This window comes from Cryptomeria japonica, chromosome 5 (genome assembly GCF_030272615.1).
Source record: "Cryptomeria japonica chromosome 5, Sugi_1.0, whole genome shotgun sequence".
NCBI classification, from domain to species: Eukaryota; Viridiplantae; Streptophyta; class Pinopsida; order Cupressales; family Cupressaceae; genus Cryptomeria; species Cryptomeria japonica.
Genome location: NC_081409.1, coordinates 357365150 through 357385567, shown reverse-complemented (window position 1 = coordinate 357385567; position 20418 = coordinate 357365150). Strand labels below are relative to the sequence as shown.

Below are 20418 nucleotides of genomic sequence, written 5' to 3'. Positions count from 1 at the left end.
TTTCCACTGCAATTTTCTCACCTATGTTAACATATACATTATCGTTAACCTTCGCATAGAAGTCAGCGTCCCATGTATCTGCTGCACTGCTGAAATATAACTTACTCTTTAGAGACAATTCTTCAGAAGACTCCACATGGTTTTCCTGCACAGTTAAAACATTTGTTGAAAAAGGTTAAAAGAAAAAGAAATCACAGCTGCATTCAAAGGTAACTTACACAAACTACAATATATTACAAGAAGTAGAATATTCATGCACTACTATTAGACATAAATGAAATGTGATTCCTCACAAAAATAAAGACTATAGATGCAGAAATAATATATTCCTAGAACCTTAGCTAGACTGCAAGGCTTCCAGAAGCTGCACCAATACCATGAATCCATAGAAATAAAGCAATAAATTAACAAACAACCCATACTTCTCATAAACAAACTAGCGTACTTTGGTATTTACTAAAATTTAAGAAAGCCAAACAACTTTTCAGCAGTTCAAGAGACTTACCAATTCAAAACAACTTTTCCTAAAATGATAGATGTCTACAAATAAGAATAGCATATGCAGCTATTCTTCTATTCACAATATTCTGTATATAACATTAGTTTTCACTGGGTAATAAAGATGACAAAATAAACAATCTCTACAAACCGGCACATATTTTGGAATTACTTGCAGGGAAATTGTACCAGAATCAAATGAGCCCTGACAGAAACAAATAAAGAATAATGCATATCCATCACACATAGTTTCAATGTCTTGGTACTTTGCAAATTATATTCCACATGGTATGGGGTTTTTGAAGCTTAGGCAACTGTGACAATTTCTGCTTTGGAGATAGACTTTCTCAATTCCATTTCAACTGTGTAATATCTAGTTTCTCTATTTTCTAAATGAATGAAGGGGAGGAGAGGAATCTCATCCCTCCCTATTTCATCTTTCATAACAGACGTAATAGCAAAGCCAACCATCTCCATGAAGGAGGTTGTGGCAGCAATGGCACCAGCTTGAAAAACAAAAAATAAAACATGGTGCAGAATCTAAAAACCCTTGATTCGAGCTCTATCTGAATAAGATTTCTATTGTCTTTTTGGATGAAAACAAGACAAAAAAGAATTTATTATCTCTTTGGCTGAATTTGAAATGCGAGTTCCAAGAGGTGCAGCTATTGTTGGAAGTTCTCTAAACTTGGGCCACAAAAAGCTGGAAAATGAATAAAATAAGTGGTGATATGATTGTGCCCGTAAGGGTGTTTTATTGCACTTTTCACTAGTCTGATTGGGATAAAGTCTTGGGAGGAGGACCTTATTTCTTCAGGAAAAGGAGCTTCTTAATGAAGCAATGACATTTGGGATTCACATCTACTGAAGAATTGTCTTTGACTATGCTTGTATGGTTCCAATTGTATGTTCTTAGGGTAGAGTTCTTGTCTAGTTATGTTTTTTATTCTTTTGCATATTCAATTCAAAAGGTGGTTGAAACCACAAAACCTTACCATGGAATGGAGTTCACGAAATAAGCAAGAATGTGTGTACCTGGATCTGACAAGTCACAAACCCACTCCCAATAAGTATCACTCTAAAAGCAACAGAAATCAATTGACCCAATGCCTCGACTCTGAATCTATTCTCCTCAGATGCAAAATCTGTCATGAGTATGATCATCTGAATAGAGAATGCTCAGCAGCTTAGGGAGCCTTCGATCCACCAAAAGTGCATAATTTCAGATGATATGATGGCCAATGAAGCATTCATTAAACTAAAAATTGAATGTGATGCAGAGAGAAAAAAGTTGCTAAAAAATCTACATTGGGAAAAGAAGAAACATCAAAAAGACAAAAGCCAAGAAAATGGAGGAATCTGTTTGAAAGTAATATTTTTTGAAGATGGAAACTGAGGAGGTGATGCAGGAGCATTGTGTGGGTGGTGCAATCTTGCACCACCGAAAAAGAATTAAGTTTTCAAGCACAGGAAGGCAAAATAAAGTGAGTTATTTTTATCAAGGATTCAAGATCATATCGAGTACGAAAGAAGGCTTCATGCCATAACAAAGAAGGCAAAGTAGATTCAGACAATGACAGATTGTGTAAAAAAATAGATGTTGTTCTGCAGTAATCACACTGTTTCTGCAGAAATTGTTCCAAAGCAACATCATAATTGGTGTAGAAAGTTGTTACACAACAACCGTGCAGTGTTCAAGTCACAAAAGGTTGTCCCACAATAGTCATAGTTGTCAAAGGTCATTCACAACAGCTGAAAAGCCATTGTTGAAAGTCATTGGCAGCAGTACAAAAGTACTGCAAAAAGTCATTCAGATTAGCCGCACATGGTGCAAAGATCATTAATAGTAGTTATGCAGGTCCTACAGGAAATTGCATAGTTGTTGCACAGAGTCATTCCCAACAATTGAAGAAGATGGAGCTGTTGTCACAGGCACAGATGAGTTCAGCCAAGCCAAATGAGCTTTGAGAGCATAAGCAACATGGTTAACGGAGATCTTTCCATCCAAATGGGCATTCAGAGTTGGCAACTACTATAGAGCTATGTACAGGAAAAGCAGACATGTGATTAAGTATCAAAATGAAAGTAAAAACATGTGCTTGCACTCATAGTTTCAGAAGCTGGCAGGAAGATATGCAACTGCAAGAGGATCTGATAACTGAGAATACAGAACACAAAAAAATCAGAAGACATAAATGATAGCGTGGAGAACCTGGTAAATAATATTTTTCTTAAAACAGCAGCAAATGATGGATGCCACCAGACTATGATCCACAAAGAACTGGACGCACAGGATATTACAGTCAATAGGCTTGGAATACGTGGCAGCAGTCTGAGATTTTTGAAATTGTTTATTATCTGCAGGGATGGTGCTCAAAGAAAATAAAGATGTATTTGGCATCAATACACAGCAGTTGCATTATCATATCTGGAAAAAGAAGCATCACAGCAGTTTCAACCCAAGAAGCAGATGAATGTGAAGAGCCAGTTCGAATGCAAACGGTTGGCCGGAATGAGAAGAGACATGAACTTGTTGACGTGTCTAAAGTCGCATTGCTGCAAACTCCATACGGCCAACGCAGAATAGAATAAACCTGCTGAGTATCCTATCCTCTCTTGAGATAAGGAAATCCCTAATGCTATTTTCTACGTTTGATCAAAGGGGATAACCTCAAGGTTTCGTTTGTCAGGTCTTGACTGCGGGATTGCTCAGTGGTTTGATGTGTTTTTGCTGGAAACACAAGGGGGACTTACGGTGAAATGGGTAATTGCTGGATGAGTTCCCCGGAACTTTAATGGTCTTGCTTATCAAATGGTTTAAGTCGGGTCGATACTGCTTTCAACAGGACTACAGATTCTCTTGGTAAAAAAAAGGGGGAAAAGGAGGGATAGAGAGAGAGAGAGCTACAGAAAATGTAAATTTTAACTGAGATAGCAGATTTAGTAAACAGACAGACACCTCCAAATAACTAAATTAAGCATTACCAGCCATTTAAGCACAATACTTGCATCAATTTAGTGCGATCTTCAAGGGAAAATTGAATTTTCATGTTATTAAATACAACATCAGAACTTTGACATTCATTCAGTGAGCATTCAATAACCGAACTAAGCATATGAAAGGTTCAGATTAACCATACAGAAGGAAAGACAATCAGCCATTCCTTAATGGTATGAACAACGAGGATTCTATCAGATGTTTACTTAGAAAATGCTATATAAAGGAAAGAAACATAACTGAAAATTCTAAATTAATGAAGAAGGAGACCATGCACTCACAGGGAAACTTGAAACAGTCTTAACTTTGCATTAAATCCTGTAAATTTCGCCAGAGCTTCGGCAACAATCCAAAAAATTCTTACAAAATGAGGGAAAACCAGTCCCTTAAATAGGCTTCAAAAATGGATGAATGGCCAAGATCTAATCTAAACTAAAGGCTCAGATTCATCCATAAAACATGGCTGCCCATAACCATAAATGGGAGGCAAATATTAGCAACTACCTCATAGGGAGTAATAACTACCCCAAAAGGTAATTAGAACTTATCCAAAAATAATCCAAAAAGGTGCATACACAAAGTTTTACATTTAGTTGACTTGGAAGTCAAACATGACCCTTTGGCCAAAAAATGCACTTTTCAAAATTCAAAAGAAAAAAGCACTTTAGGAGAGCACTTTTTCTTTTTCAGCTTCACACCCCTTTTCCAAGAATTCATCCTCGTCGTGCAAATATTCTCGCCAAAGGTCCCGACCTGCTGTACGTTCCTCACGAACATATTCCTGGAACTTGAGGCACAATTGGAATAGCAAACTGAATGGAGGCATTGGAGGATGGCGAATTTTATACTGCATGCCTTCAAGGTATTGGTCTACGTGCTTCAAACCATCCTTCCAGCTGGAACGATTACGCTCGAAGCACAACATGTCTGGCTGGAACTGACCAGCAAAACTTAGGTCCTTAGCGGAATAGGTGATCCTATCCGTCCCTAGTCTTTCCTCTCAGTCCGGCTGTATCACTTCATCGGATAGGGCATTTTGCCATCCCGAGACCATTGATTGGAGGATCATTTTGCCGAGTTCTTGCATGGTGTTCAGAATTGTCTCGCATGCATCATGTTCTTTATCAATGATTTCTCTTGTGTCATTCTTCATGGTGATAGTCCAGTACCATTCCTTAAGAGTGTTGATGTTATAAGGATCTAGGATGGTGGACAATGCAAGAATCTGTGCGTGGGTCCAGAAGAGAGCTCTCATGAGGGGAAGAGTAGTGGCAGCCACTTCATGCATTTTAACGGATTCCCTCTTTACCTCTAATAGCCAGACCAGGGTGGCCTCTCGATGGTGAGCCATCTCTTTTACTTCTTCGAGGATTCGTTCTCCCCTCCCTTTGATGCCCTGTATCCATTCTCTGACGGCCCTCGCAGTATCCCGTACTCCTTCAAATTCTGTTGTGGTCCTCTGTGCCAAGGTCGTCAGGGGAATGTGGGATTCGGAAGCATTGTGCAATGGTCTCAGGAGTTGATCAATGTATCCCTCGGCCTACTCGGCACGAGCTCGATACATGTCCTTTTCAACTGTTATCTCTTCAAGTTGCTTGAGCATGTTCTGTACTGAATCCTTGAATTCCTCCTTTTCCTATTCCTTAGTGGCTCGTCCGATGGAGACGGTTGTGATGCTATAATCTGCCAGTGTGATCTAATCTGTTGGCTTGTCTACAAGCGGGGTGGCGATGTGAAGAGTACGGTTCCTTTGCTCATCTTTGGTCATCCTGGAATATGCCTTGGGCTTTTTCTTTCCCTTGGCTTTAGCTTGATCTATACGTGAGAAGATGTCTTCCAAGTCAATGGGTGGCTTTGTGGCGCCCTTGCACTGAGCTCAAGCAATTAACCATTCTTGAGGTACAGTCTGGGCTAATGCTATTGTTAATTTTGCACTCTGTTCTTTGATGTTTCCAACTGACTCATCACAAATTTGCAGCTGTTCCGTTACTGGAGGAGTGGAGGAGGTGTCAAGCTCTTTGCTCGCAGCAGAGTTTTCTCCCACTTCATTGAACAATTGTCTGGTGCCTTAGTGTGATGGTAGCTCTTCAGTCTTTTCGAGCTCGCAGGTCTCCTCTGTCTTTTGCTCTCCTTCAACGATAGAGTCATCTTTGGCAGTGTTATGGAGCAGCAGTTCATGGCGACTCTGTTGGGTGGGTTCATGTACTTTGATCTCCTGAATGGATGGAATCTCTCCTTCCTCAATTTGGTTACCCGGCTCAGCTGATTCAATGACTCTTAGCTCGACGTCCAGCATGTCGGGTGCGGGAGGATCATCAGCTCCAAATGCATCGATGTCACTCTAGGAAGGAGGAGCAGGTATATAATCCAATTCTACTACATCGGCGGACGAACTGAGGTCCTTTGACGATGAAGTGACCTTTGGCCTCCTAATGTGAATCTTCTCCCTTCTTGTTCTCTTGGATGTCCGAGTTCCTCTATTGGCTTTAGCCTTCTTCCTTTTCTCAGGCTTTTCAATTTCTTCCTTAGGTGCACTGGAAGTTCCCTCATCTTCGGAGGACTGAGAATCAAGGCTACCCATTAAGTGGTAAGTGAACTGGACTCCTTCATGAATTAGTCGCTCAATTTGTTGATGCAACCATTGGTCTGTATATCTTGTTGGGGCTGCCATGACTGCCTCAAAATCAGTGATTGGGTCTTGCGACCAATCAACGCTTGGCAAAAGATGCCTTACTGCCTCAAATTCCTGGACCTGCAGGCAATTTCTTGAATCTGTGAGTTGATCTGGGTCCCAGCGGTATTCAAAGAGTCGCATTTGCTGCACACTTAGCCTAGAATATTCACACCTTCGGACCTCATAGTCATCAGAGCAGTTTTTCCAATAATCTTCAACTAATTCCTTTGCTCTATACCGCTTGCCATAGGCTCTCTTTGCCAGATTGTCGTGGTCAAAGCATTTCCTTGGAAAATGCTCCTGTAGGCCATAGGAGGCCAGCTCTGCGAAGGATTCCTCTGCTTGGGTGGGAGTCTTCAGATGGACATCCTTGTTGCCTATAATCATGGGGAACGCGAATCCAGCCTGCTTGTTGTCTCTGAGTAAGATGTCGGCCAGACGTGACTGCCTTGCGACCTCCATAAGAACTATCTTGTCGGTTGGGTACCGTGGAAGCCGGAGAGGGGCACCATCAAAGCCAGCTATCCGGATATAGGAGAACCTTAGGAACTGGATGAACCAGGCTCCGTATCTCTGTACAAGAATAGTAGCTTGCTCCGAGAGCCTTATGTGTAATCCTCCCTGCATTAGCCTGACCATGCACATTGTGAAGGCGTCATTGACGCGCTCATATTGACCAACCGCATAGGCCGAGCTGTTCTTTTCTCTTTGAGCTATATCCTGATAATGCAGTTGTGGGTAACAATCATATACCTTCACCTAACCAGGCCCATTCCCAATTTCTCCTTTCATTATTAAACCTGGCAGTGGCTGGTTCTTGGCGAACATGTAGACCAAATAGGAGGTCATAGTGAAGTACTTCTTTGTCTCGAGTTCAATTAGCTGAGTGTGGATGTTCTCGCTTATAATCTGGGCCCAGTCAAACTTGGACTTCCCAGCAAAGACTTGCTCTGTGAAGTAAAACATCCACTCTTCAAAGTAGTTGGATTTGGGAAGTCCCATAACCCTGCTGAGCAATGTGACCATGTCCCCATGCTCATTGTGAAAGTCACTTCTTGGGGTCTTTTTCCCAATTCTGACGCTTGGAGGTCTTCTCTCCTTGTACCACTCTTCATTGATCAGTGTTCAGCATCTGGCGGGATTCATATCATATGCCCCCTGCGCTTCATCTATAGTCGTGGCTGTGGGATTGTTTGGGAAGGGAATATCAAATGCGTCACCAATGGCCTCAGGAGTGAAGTTAGCGAGGACCATGTCCTCAAGGAGCACAAATCTGGAACCTGGCTGGTAATGTCAGGCAGCCTCTACTACTAACTCATAGTTTTGCACTGCTGGGGGAAATCTCGCTGCTTGGGCGATGCCACTTTCCATCATCTGCCTAGGCCTGCCGTAGGCATTAGGGGAGAAGACTCGGTTCCTGAAATTTTGGATATCGATATGGCCTAGGTCAGTATCACCGACATTGTCCCAGACACTCTGAACTTTTGACTCTCTCAATGCCCCTCTTTGATATTGGTACTTCATCCTTTCGACTTGGCGAGGGATATCTGATTTGGATGCTCGCGATGTCTCGGCTGTAGCAGGCGTCTTTGATGATTCTACCACTGATTTAGGCATTTATCCTTCACAGTCGGACGCGGATTACGAGGCGATAAAAGGAAGCAAAGCGAGTTAGACAAAGAATATGCCAGCATTCAAGGATTAATTCAAAAATTGGAAACAGCATGATATTGCTAGCTAAAAGCTTGATTGATTTAAACCTGAATAGTTATGAAGCTTTTGACTATGGATTCATACTAAGGCATTTTCAGGATCAATTTTCAAAAATGGACAAGGCTTGAGAAATTTTCCTAAGTTTGAAAATGCAATGTCTGGTTAAATCTTAGGAGTAAATTCTGATTTCGATTGCTTTGCATGACGCCTTATAAACGGAAAGATGCGATTCTCAAGATTTAAGCATTTTAATCAATTTTCTGCACACACATCTATCCAATTTGTAAATACTTCAGACAACCAAGAGAGGTAAAGCGTACTTACCTGGTGAAAATGAATGGCGAGAAATTGCATGATTTGCAAATTTGAATAGGAGGGTTCTGCATTTGAATTCAATGGTCAACTTTCTAGTCAAATTTTCGCGCCAATGGTTTGAAAGGTAAATGCAGATTTAAACACTTGGTCATAACCATTTTACCTTGGGCGATTTGTAATCTTAACCTGGGTAACTTAGTTGAAACGCGACTCTGAAAGGGGACTGTGGATGGCAAATTTCGAAGAATCGGAGAGTTTTGAAAACCATTTAAAACTTTAAACCTTCTTTCATACTTACCCCAAATCGCGATTTTGGTGGTATGATAGTCTGGAACGATTGCAATGTATAGGAATCGCGATTTTCCAGCTACACGAACCTCGACACTCTGCGTGTTATTGCAAGCATTTGAAAATCGCGGCACTTATGCCCTTTTCCGGCGATTTCTGGAGAATTGGGGGGGGGGGTTTACGCAGAGCTCAAAATCGCGATTTTTGCCTTATCGAACGATTTGCTTTACTTCCCTTTCACAATGCGGTTTTCGGAGGTTTAGAAACTTCGGTATTTCGGACCAGTTTGCCAATTTCGGAATTTTGACAATTTTCACCCCTTTTGGCAAATTTTGGGGATGGAGAGGTTTTGAAAACTATTTACTTTTCGCACCTTATGCCGAATTTCGGCACTATAGAGCACTTCGCAAGGTTTTAGCCCCTTTCGCACTTCCTCGGTTTATCGCCTAAGTTCGGCGTTTTTTAGTGGTTTTGCAAGCCCTTTACATTTTCTGCACTTTTACCTTCACGCGATTTTCGGTGCTCGTGAGGGTTTTCACAAAGTTCGGACCTTTTGACGATTTTGTCAACTTTGGCGACTTCAAGCGCTTTGAAAATTTCATAATCCAAGTGCCTTTAGTGAATTTCGGACTTTTTGTGAGTTTTGCCAATTTTTCAAAACTTTCGGACCTTTTTAGCTATTTGCAAACTTCCTTCATTTTGGCATTTTGGCATTTTGGCCCTAAGGTCCGAATTTCGGCCCTTTTGGCCATTTTGTCAACTTTTTCACTTTTCTCTCATTTTGGCCTTAAGGTCCGAATTTCGGCCCTCTTGGCCATTTTGTCAACTTTTTAATTTTCTGGCATTTTGGCCTTAAGGTCCAAAATTCGGCCCTCAGTTGGGTGTTTTGGCACCTTCTTAATATTCCTCAGCTAGCAAGAATCGCCATTCATACAAATCTCGCAAACTTATAAAAGCAAACATCATGTAATCTCTCTCATCGTTTTACGCGAAAACTGGCAACTTTGGGTCCTCATGCGACCTTCGGACGCGTTGTTCTTTACTTGGCGGAATTCGCCAGTCTCCATCATCACACGCCCATTCAAGGCGATTTCACAAGTTTGAACAATTTCTTTGAATTCATGCCCGAGGGCTCGACTAGCCTAAAGGACGCGAGACACTCTATGCGAAACTCAACAAGGCGAAGACAGAAAGGCCCAAAAAAGGAAGGGGGACCCTGTCGACGACAGGGAGCGTGTGCAATGCACAACAGAACTATGCTCTAACCTCCAAGTGTCTCATCGCACACATTTGCGGTTTCTTTATTCTCCCCCAACTTCCACTAAATGATCATGTTGTAACGAGCTTCACCCTTTTTATAATTCTCAATTGTTACATACACCCTCTCCCATCATGTCTCTTATCACTAGAAATAACTCTACACTTTTTTGGTGGCTGTAACCTTGACTATTCTACCCATATATCCCTTCCTATCACCAATTTATGTTCCCTCTCTCTTCCCACCATCAATTCCATGTATGAATTCCTCTGTCAAGCCCTTGGGAATGTTGCCGATGAATCTTGTCCCACACTCGCATTATCCTTGACCTCCTTTCCTCCACAAATCCTGCCCTATGAATTGGTAGTTTATTGACAAATGCAAATCTCTAGACCAAAAGCTACGGCCTTCACCAACACAAAACGCTCCCTCCATGCCTTCCATTTGTAGAGAATATTGTTATCTTTGTTGCAAGAAGCAGGAATTTCTTTCTTCTTAGCAAATTTTTGTCCTTACTAATCTTCACCATTCCCCCAAACACTTTTGATGCACTGTTCTCTCAAGGGAACCTACAGATATAGCCTCTGACATTTGTCCAAATGTGTAGATTTCCTATGCTATCTCTCTTTATGATGTGCCCAACCAACTTGTTGTCATGGTCCCCACTTCACCACCAACTTCTATCTTTTTCTCCACAGGTGATGTCAAGAGAGTTATTTTGAAGTTGTGTCAACAAGGCATTGGCCTGTGAAGGCCTCTAAGCTGAATTTATAAAAAAGAGTGGATTCTCTGACCTCCCCTTTTTCAATGAGAGTTTGTTTAGGCTTTCCTCAGTCTTGGTCTAAACATATAAATCATCCTATTCAAACTTTTGGGGATCTCTCCACTCTTGGCAACTACAAGACTATCACGATTGGGCATGCATCTACCAAATTTTATGCCACGGTATTAGACATGCAATTTTCTAGGTACCTAGAGAAAGTTAATCTTCGAACTCATGAGCAAGTCAACTTCGGGAAGATTATCACACCATTGACCCAATCTTTACACTCCAACCTATTATTGAGGAGGCTCACTGCCAATCTTCCACAATCTTCTATTGTTTCATATACTTCAATAAGTTCTTTGACTCAATTCTAAGGCATGCTTTTCCAATGGATGCACGATACCAACATTTCTGACTCTCCCATTACTGCTGCTTGGAGGCTTTATGAGAGTTATTGGGCAGTTATGTAGTGAGGAGTATCAATGTGGTCAAACAAATTTGTCCTCTCTCTAACCCTCTTTAGCATCTACATTGACGAATTAGAAGAGTTTCTTAGACAACATACTCATATGAACAATATTATTCTTTTGCATAAGGTGGTTATTGCATTCATTTTTTTGTTAATGATATCAGACAACATACTCATATGACCGATATTATTCTTTTGCATAAGGTGGTTATTGCATTCATTTTTTTGTTAATGATATTTTTACTCGCATTTTGTTGAAGGATTACAATGGCAACTTGATGCCCCTACTCACTTTTGTGAAGTTTGCCAACTTGTGGTCAACCTTAAAAAACCAAGGTCATGATTTTCGAAATCTCTAAATATCTTTTTTCCAAATTCCAATTCTTTTACAATGGAGCAGCCTTGGAGATCGCATCTATTTACATATACTTGGGGTCCAATTTTCTAGTTCCTTCTTTAGCATGAAGCCTACCTCACATTCACATCTTTGCAAGGGATATGCCTCTCTATCTTGGAACACCAATAATTCCAAATCTACTTCCAAGATATCCCTTCAAAGTTCTTTTTTTTTTTTTTTTTTTTGATAACATCATCAAGCATAGAATTTTGTATGGCTTTGAGGTTTGCAGGCCTAGCCTAGGTTCCATTGATTAGCCCCATATTAAAAGGGTCTACGAATCTCATGCTATAGCACATTATCAAGTCAAGAAAACTATTCATCAAAGCATCCATTCTATCTCAAGACTATCTTCCGACTTACTTTCTACATACACAAGCTTAGATCCATGGGAGATTCTACTTTTGATCATGGCAAATTTCCATACTTAGCTCTTCATTATTTTGAAAGAATTGCTTCATTGGGCCTAATTTGGTGCCATCATTGTTGGTACTCTGAGACTAGCTCACTCCATTCTATTGGCATCTCTATTGATAGGCTTCCTCCTTTCAGGTATTCCTTGGACACTCCATGGTCCCTTCCTTCAAAACAAACCATCACCAAAGCAACTACAAGGGATATCTACAAACAATATATTCAAGTCACCTAGACCTCCCCTCCGATGCCACTCACCTTGAAGCTTTCATTTTACATTGAGCATTTCTTATAGGTGAAGGATGGTAGATTATGTCATGTTCATTATCTCTAGCATCATTGGTCACATGGCTTGAGGTTTCCCCTTTGCCAAATAAGGGTGTGCTCTTGCCAGCTAGAAGATGAGACGGACCATCATATTCCTTACCCTAACTAGATCTATTGTCTGTGTTCCCTCCAAGACGTGGCGATCGAGGAGCATTTCATCTTCAAATGCCCCATCTACTATGATATCGAAAGAAGATATTACTGCCTCTACAAGGACTCGAGCGATAATATTTATATTTTCTTTAGATTCAAACCAGCAATCTTTGATTCTTTAGCTTCAAGAGGCCATCACCCTTCAGCACAAATCCATACATGAACTCTCTCAAGATTCTAGAAACCGAGATTGACCACCTCCTCCTTCCAACACATCCAAAAGTCCAATAGCTCTAACCAACATTTGAATACTGCTACTTCTCTTATGGACATGATAGACTTGTGAGATGACATCTCTCACAGCTTCTACCTCAACATGTTCCCACTCAACATCATGGTCCTATTTCTTCTCAATGATCCTAAGGAGAGTATTTTGCTTAACCCTTCCATCTCTTGGCACTCCCCAAAGAACATTATCGAATCTTGCATGAATCCCTTCATAGCAATCAATGAAGGTACCAATGACTTCACCATTTCAAATCTAGACAATGGTACTTGGTGATCTCTAGTTTTCTAGAACCTTGGTTATTTAGGGTTCTCATTCCCCCTTCTTGGCTAGTGTACTGCTTTCTTGAGCATTTGCGTTGGCAGTACCTTGTTTTGTATTTTTGCTTTTGTTCTTGCCCTTCGCGGGGCCTTTATAGGTTTCACTTCATAGAACTTTCTATTGTAAATTGTTGTACTCTTGAGGCCCATTGACCCACCCTTGGTCATCTATAGACATTAGTATAAATTTTTTCTTTCTTTAAAACATTGATATTTTGATATAAAAAGTTCATTCTAAATCCCTAAAATCAGGTTTTCTTTGTAACCTTTAAATAAGCACTTCAAACACGAGACATTTGAAAATGATAGTTGAATTTATGCTTATGCTGCAGTACCTTCATTCGAGTGTTGAACCTAGATTTTATGTGTGATTTGTGTGTTTGGATTGCATTGATTGGATTAAAATTTTAATAGTGAAGAATAGTATCTGGTTTTGTATTAACACTATGATAAATCTCATTTGTAGCTTTGCATGCATCTAAGTTATTCAATCTAAGAACTCTTGCATTGTTAGTGTGTGTTAGAGATAGTTCGCTTATCCTATTTTCGTGTATGCAGATTTACAGGTCTCCAATTTTAGCTACTTAATGAAGTATCTGTTGTGTCTAGTTCAGTTGATGTTTAATTCAATAGCAAGTATCAAAACATAAAACCACATTTGCAAGAGAACAATCATTTCAGGACTTGCACACATTCTCAAGACAAAAAAGACATTGCAGGATTTATTCCACTTATTTCATTTATGCTCCAACCCTGCCCCCTAAAACAAATCTTGAATAATGTTTATATTGTATAGTTTGTTCAAAGGTTATAATCGAGGGTAATTTTAGTTTTCCAAAGAGCTTTCACTTAGAATTTGAAGGGAGGTTTATCATCACATATTGTTCCATTTTTTTTTGTCCCATATGAGACAAATTAAAACACTAACAAGAATTGAGCCTATGAGATTCAAATTGCAGAACTTAGCAGCATATACAATATTGTGTTGAATCTAATGATGGTATCAAACATATACTCTGAGACAGTGGAAAGTATGCAAGTCTTTCAGGTCCAAAGCCCAATCCTTGACACTCTAAAAGAACACTGAGTACCATCTTGAAATGGCAACTTTCCACAAGAAGATGCAAACTCAAACCATGGAGATAAGCTGGATATTTCATTTGCAATGTTCTGTTATTACCTTTTTAAGGATATTTTAACTTGAAATGTGTCAAGACCATGGTGGTTTCCATACACAAATTAAGTTCCAATCTGAGAAAATTGGGAAGTTATAAAAGATGAAGTATGGATCCCATCCTAAGTTCCTAGCTAATCTGAAAATTATGAACAGTACTATTCGGAACATGAGAGGCCATAAGCATGTTGTGGATTGTTATGATGTTTGTCTACAATTCTAAACCATCAGGATGAGGCTTACAGTACTGATGGACACAGAAAAATTCATAATATAGAGGGGGATTGGCCTCTTTCTTGCTGGTGGTTTCTTCTGCTTCTGGTCTTTTTCTTATCACATGTCCTTTGTGTGTCTCTTTGGTCAAAAATGCTTTGTAGTACCCTTACTGCTGCAGTCTTGATGTCCTCTTGAATCACCTCATTCTTATATTATTTACAAAGAATGACAATATCTATATTTTATTTATCCCACAAAAAAAATCCATTAGTACAAAACGATCAAATTTTTCATTTGTAACAAGAGTGACTAAAGTTTAATTCCCCACATCACAATGAGGCAACCCACAACCTAGTGGGAAAGCACATGTAATAATGTGCAGGACTAAGGCCTGTTCGTCACTAGAGAAAGTCTAAGCCCAGTGATGTTCCAAGTAAACTGAAAAAATAAATTCAAATTTTTAACTAAGTCTGTGGCATAGTACTGGAATATACAAAATCCCTCATACAATAACACAGATAATTAAACAATCATCCAAAGGGTATTTACAAATGAGACAATTGGCACATTCAAAAGAAAACAACACAATAAATTTATATAAAAAGAGTGAAATAAACTTTTCGCATAACGCATAATATCAAAACGGATCACCGAACATACAATTCAATAGCCTTTGATTATCACCAAATCCATGCACCTACATTTGTTGTTTGCCAAGATTTTATAGTTCTTAATAAAGCAAACATTTAAATTTCATCAAATATTCTTGTAATGACCAGCTTTCCATTAGCCGAGAATAATTGCATGATCCAGCCAAATCTTGTTGAAATTGGCAAAAAAGAAATTGAAATTGACAACTAACCACCAAAAAATTTTAGAATGTGGTTGAAAAAATGAGTTGCACAAACTGCATCATTAACAAGCCCTTGGGTTCTTGTTTAATATCATTATTTGTAGGCATGATAAGCATAACAGAAAAATATAACTGTACACAGACAACAGTAGTAAAATTATACTAATTTATGATATGGTTACAATGCATGTAGCAAATAGCTGCAACTTACAAAAATACAAAATTATTTGCATCCTAATTTTTTGAACTTGATAACCAACACCAACAAAGTAAATCCACTGTTTAGGAGTGTTTAACTATACATCTAGCAAAAGCTTGCAACTTACAAGAAAAAAAAAATCTTTTGTTTTGCTGTTTTCATCATCAATAGCCTTGTCAGAACTATCTCCCCTATTTGCACTGCAGGAAATGTCAAACACAAAATTAAAATAAGAAAACTGTGAAAGCGCTGACACAACAAACATAGATATTAATCAATTCTTTTACATTTAAAATATGAATGATCCTACCTTCGACCAATAACGAAACGGATGATGATTCCTTTGTCTTCTTCCAGTTTTCTCAATGCTGAACCTGCATGGAATTATCGTTAAAATAGATGATAAAGCTTTTCTTAAGCAAGTAATAAAATACCAATTGTTATCTCCATATTAAAGTATACCCCCCCACCCAAATGCCATAATAATAATTGGTTTTCTATTTTGATGAGTGCACACTTATACTAAGAGGGGCGGGGGGGAGTTTGAATCAGTATAAGACAATTTTTTTACTTTTTCAAAACTTTAGAACCATAACAATATCAATCACACAAGATCTAACAATTATGCAACACAAGAAGAACACTAGATTCACATGAAAATCCTTGTGGAAGAAAATCACGGGCAAAACACACACACGCATGCACACACACACTTATAACTCCATAAAATCTGCTCAAAATTGCTTCATAATTTGCCTCCTAAAATGCTTGCTTCTGCCTCATGAGTCTGCTTAAATCTGCCTCATATATCTGATCAAATCTGCCTCATACGCTTGCTTAAATCTGCCTCCTATATCTGATCAAATCTGCCCAATGTCTGATCACAAATCTGCTATATTGTTGATTTATATCTGCATGCTATATCTCTGCTGGTGTATATGATTTATCTTCAACACTCCACACACTTCTCTCTTGACTAATAGATCTTCCTTTCTATTCCACACACATCTCTTACACTACTTCATTGCTTTCTCTCCAATTTCTCTTTACCTTTATATCCTCCTCATGCCTTTTCATGAAAGGAGGCATCCCTTTAAATGGAGACAAACCTTTTATAAAGATATGACCATTTGTTAACAAACCACCTTTAATCCAAACCTTTCTATAAATTATATGTCTTTAATACTTCCTTCACAATATGAAGCATTGCCTTTATTAAAGCCTTTACAATTACTAATTGTGATTGCTCCTTTATTCATTTTTAACTGGATGCCTTTCTTTAATACGAATCACTGTCCTTGTAACTTAAATTGCTGCTCTATAGAATATATTCACTGCATCCTTGTATGATAATATTTGCTGCCTTTTAATCTATCATTCGCTGTTCTTCCTTTAAATCACATAAATTGCTGCTTACTATAAACAATAATCTCTGCTCTATTTTAATCTTAATCCCTGCTCCAAATTAATCTCAAATACTACACATTTTATTAATTAATGCTCTCTCATACTTTGGCAAATATGTATATGGGATTGCCTTAGACATCTGATAAGGTGGTCGGCCAGCATTTGATTTAAATACCTTTGCCAAACATGAGGTCGCCCAAAATAACATAAGGTATTTTCCATAAATATAAGGTTGGCCAGCATGATATTAATTTATAATTCCAAAGCGCTAAGAGGGTTGGCCAGCCTTCAATTATAATCTTCGCATTTGGTCTACATTAATTGCACGATTCTGAGACCTCTTGGTCTTGTGACTGCATTCTTTACCTGAGATTTTTTGGACACGATTAGTGACTGTTGTGACGTTTTCACACATCGCCCCATTGCAAATGGGGACCCCCACTTTTTTTTTGCTTTCTAGGATAGTAGTAGTCTTTTGCTATTAGCCTTCGTGTCGAGGAGGTGCAGTTTCTCAGGTGTCCAGAAGGAAATCAAGTCAAGTCTCTCTCTCTCTTGATTAAGTGAAGTCAGTCAGTTGTCAAAGCTTAGGAAATGAACGATTATATGATGATCATTCCATTTGATCATCATCATTGACTTGTGAGATGTGAGATGAGGTGTCTAAGCAAAATTTGACTAAGTATAGGAAAATTTCCTTTGCCAGTGAAAAAGTCTGAAGTCACTTCCTTTGCTCTTCAATGGCATTGACAGTGACTTCCTTTGGTCTTCCAAGGCATTGACAGTCACTTCCTTTGACCTCATAGAAGCCCCGATCAACATAGAAAACCTTTTGATCAAGGATGAGAATTTGATGTCTTGTAGCATTCCTTCTCTTGCATTTGAGTGAATGAGGTTAATGTGTGGTCATTAATCCGATTGATCAAAGCCTATGGTGGCAAAAGATTGAGTGAAAGGTGTCAAGTAAGTAAGCAAAGAGGTTTGAAAGGTGAATCCCTTGGATGAAATTTCACTAAGTATAGGGAGATTTCCTTTGCCACCCAAGAGGTCTGGTTGCACTTTATGGAGAAGTAAGTCGCATGGACAAAATTTGGCTAAGTATAGGAAAATTTCCTTTGCCCACTTAGAGGAGCGGCCTGACTTCCTTTGCTACTTGAGAGGAGCAACATGACTTCCTTTGCCTTCTAAGAGGTCCGAAATGTTTTTGCTCTTCATAAATTATGGTTTAGTGCCTTTGTTGAGTAATGATTTTAATCTTCTAACCAGCAATCAGGCCTAGTAGATTTTTTTATCATCCTAAGAGGTTTGATGTAAATGCAAGGCGTTCTTGGAAGGAGAGTTGAAAAGCTTAGGTGAATGGAGGAAGAAATTAAGCATTTCTTATGCTTCACCTTGAATACCACCTTGCCTTTGCTCATTGACATGGCATAAACAAGTGAAGGGATCAAATTGATGGAAAAGTTGATGGAGATGGCCATTTTATCTCACTTCCACTGCCCTCTAGGAGGAGCGGGCATATTTCCTTTGCTCCCTTGAAGGAGCAGCATTGTTTCCATTGCCCTGTAGGAGGAGTGGGCAAACTTCCTTTGCTCCCTTGGAGGAGCGAACTTCCTTCCTTTGCTCATTAAAAGTTCGATTTCCACTCTATGATCTTACCAAGCAGCGGGAGGAATGAGTATTATTGGCACCAAGAGTTCAAATTTAATAGAAAATGTTAAAATGCAATCAAGTCGGCTGTGCATGAAAGTAATTCAGGGAGGCATATATATATAGGAAAGATTTCAACAATCAGCAAATTTATCTCAAAGCGATTCAAGGAGCTAATTTGGTGCAGACCTGAGTTAGGTCATTAAAATCAGGCCTAATGCAAATTTATCAGACCTGATGTAAAGTTAAAACTCAGTCAAGGAGCATTTCCAGATTTGCATTTTCTGATTTTTCAATATGATTTCCAGATTGGGAGGGGTTTTAGGAAGGGTAATTTGCTGAAGTATAAGTATTATTCTCATCGATTGCTTAATGTTTTGATATAAAATCTTTTGTCCTTCGGGTTTGATCCATTAAGAGAACTTCACAAGGGACACCTCAACGGTGTGGGAATGATTCACCAATACAAGAATATGATCCACACATCCAAGGATGTGGATGAAAGAATCAACAGCACAAAGGGAATCACAAAGAAGGAATTCCAAAGGAGTTAAAAAGCAGTTGTGACATCAAGGGTTCATTCCAAGGCAATATCAAGATTCAAGACTAAGAGGAAGTCAACATTCATGGCTTTCAGCATTGAGACATTCAAGAGGATAGTTCCTGAAGAGTTAATCAAAGTCAGAGGATTAGCTTAAACAACATGATATAGTTTGGGAACATGCCCTCATCATCATCACTGCTGAATCTTGAGATGTTGAGTATCAAGAGATGTTATCCAAGACATCAATATTCATTCATGATGACATATCAAGTACAAGCAAATTGAGGTGGCATTCTTGTCATCACTCAACCAATCAAAGGGTTCTATATCAGCATGTCTAGATGCAATGCACCTGACTCATCATATGGAGACACAAACTTTGAGCTACCTACCCCCATTTTCTATTGGTTCACATTCAATACCGAACCTAAATGTAATTTTCTCATTGGCCGAAAAGGAGTTGTTCTAACAAACCCTAATTAGGGTTTCCATCGTGTAATCTCAGCCATTGATTGTGAATCAATCTAAGCCACTCATTGTAAAGAGCTCTCTGTATAAGGCTCAAACTTCTCATTTGTAAAAGTTAATAGGAGGCTAATAGTTAACAGTTAGTAGTTCAAGCATAGTTTAGTAGCAGATAGCAGCTAGAGTAGAATAGGAAGGGAAGGCAGAAATTGTTGCCAATTTTGTAAATAAACATCCTTTTCATTGAAGTTATGGTGGAATGTGTTGTTTCTTCTACAATTGCATGGTTTCTTGTTGGATCTTCATGTTAGATAATGATAATTAGATGAATGAAAGAACTTTGTGTGTGATCAATGGTGAAATTTGTATTTCCATACTACTAGCAGTTTTTTTGATTGTAGACTCGCCTTGCGTAGTCAACTGGATCTATTTAACCAAGCTTCACTTCAATTGATACTTCTTCATTGACATGCATCATCTTGATGGTGTCTATGTTCGTGGTGGTGATTTGAACATCATATGTTTTCCTTAGGAGATCGCACTAAGCTTTGTGGAGTTGTTGCTTTGCATGTCAAAGCAAAGCTTAGTAGAGTTTCACCAAAGATTATTCATTGTCTCTTGCATTCTTAGGAGTAGCGTAGTCTCACTAAACCCACCTCTTTTGCACTTTTTTATTCTCCAAGCAAGTAGTTAGAATCTAAGTTCCAACAATTCAAGCATTCAATTATTCAACGTAAGTCCCCTTTGATTACCAGCAATCACATCAACCATTGAGCTTATCCACGAGTCGTGACCCGACAGTAGAAACCTTGGAGTTGTCTCATTTGATCACGAGAGACTTTATTCAAGAGAGGATAAGATACTTTTGGTATTTTGATCTGTGTTTGATTGTGCCTAAAAAACACATCAACTGTGACCTTTGGCCTTCATTCAATTTCATCCACATCAATGAAAACCACACACCTTTGACATCAATGACAATATTTCCAACAGATTTGGCAGAAGTGGAAAATAAAAAGGTCCAAGAAATGATATTTAAGAGTTTAGAACTGGCAAATGACAAACAAATGAAATATGTTTAATGTGTAAGAGATTGCAGC

At 39.0% G+C, this 20418-nt stretch overlaps 1 protein-coding gene across 4 annotated transcripts in view; it reads right to left on the bottom strand.

The window, feature by feature from the left end:
• The window catches only part of LOC131034392 (hydroxyproline O-galactosyltransferase HPGT1), a 61401-nt gene that overhangs the window by 26754 nt on the left and 14229 nt on the right, over positions 1-20418 (bottom strand). For all 4 annotated transcript variants that reach the window (XM_057965861.1, XM_057965868.2, XM_057965879.2 and 1 more), the window contains exons 6-8: positions 15569-15632; positions 15386-15458; positions 22-145 (exon numbers count right to left, since the gene is read on the bottom strand). In XM_057965861.1, the coding sequence (XP_057821844.1) occupies positions 22-145; positions 15386-15458; positions 15569-15632 (261 nt within the window). The remainder of the gene's footprint in view (positions 1-21; positions 146-15385; positions 15459-15568; positions 15633-20418) is intronic.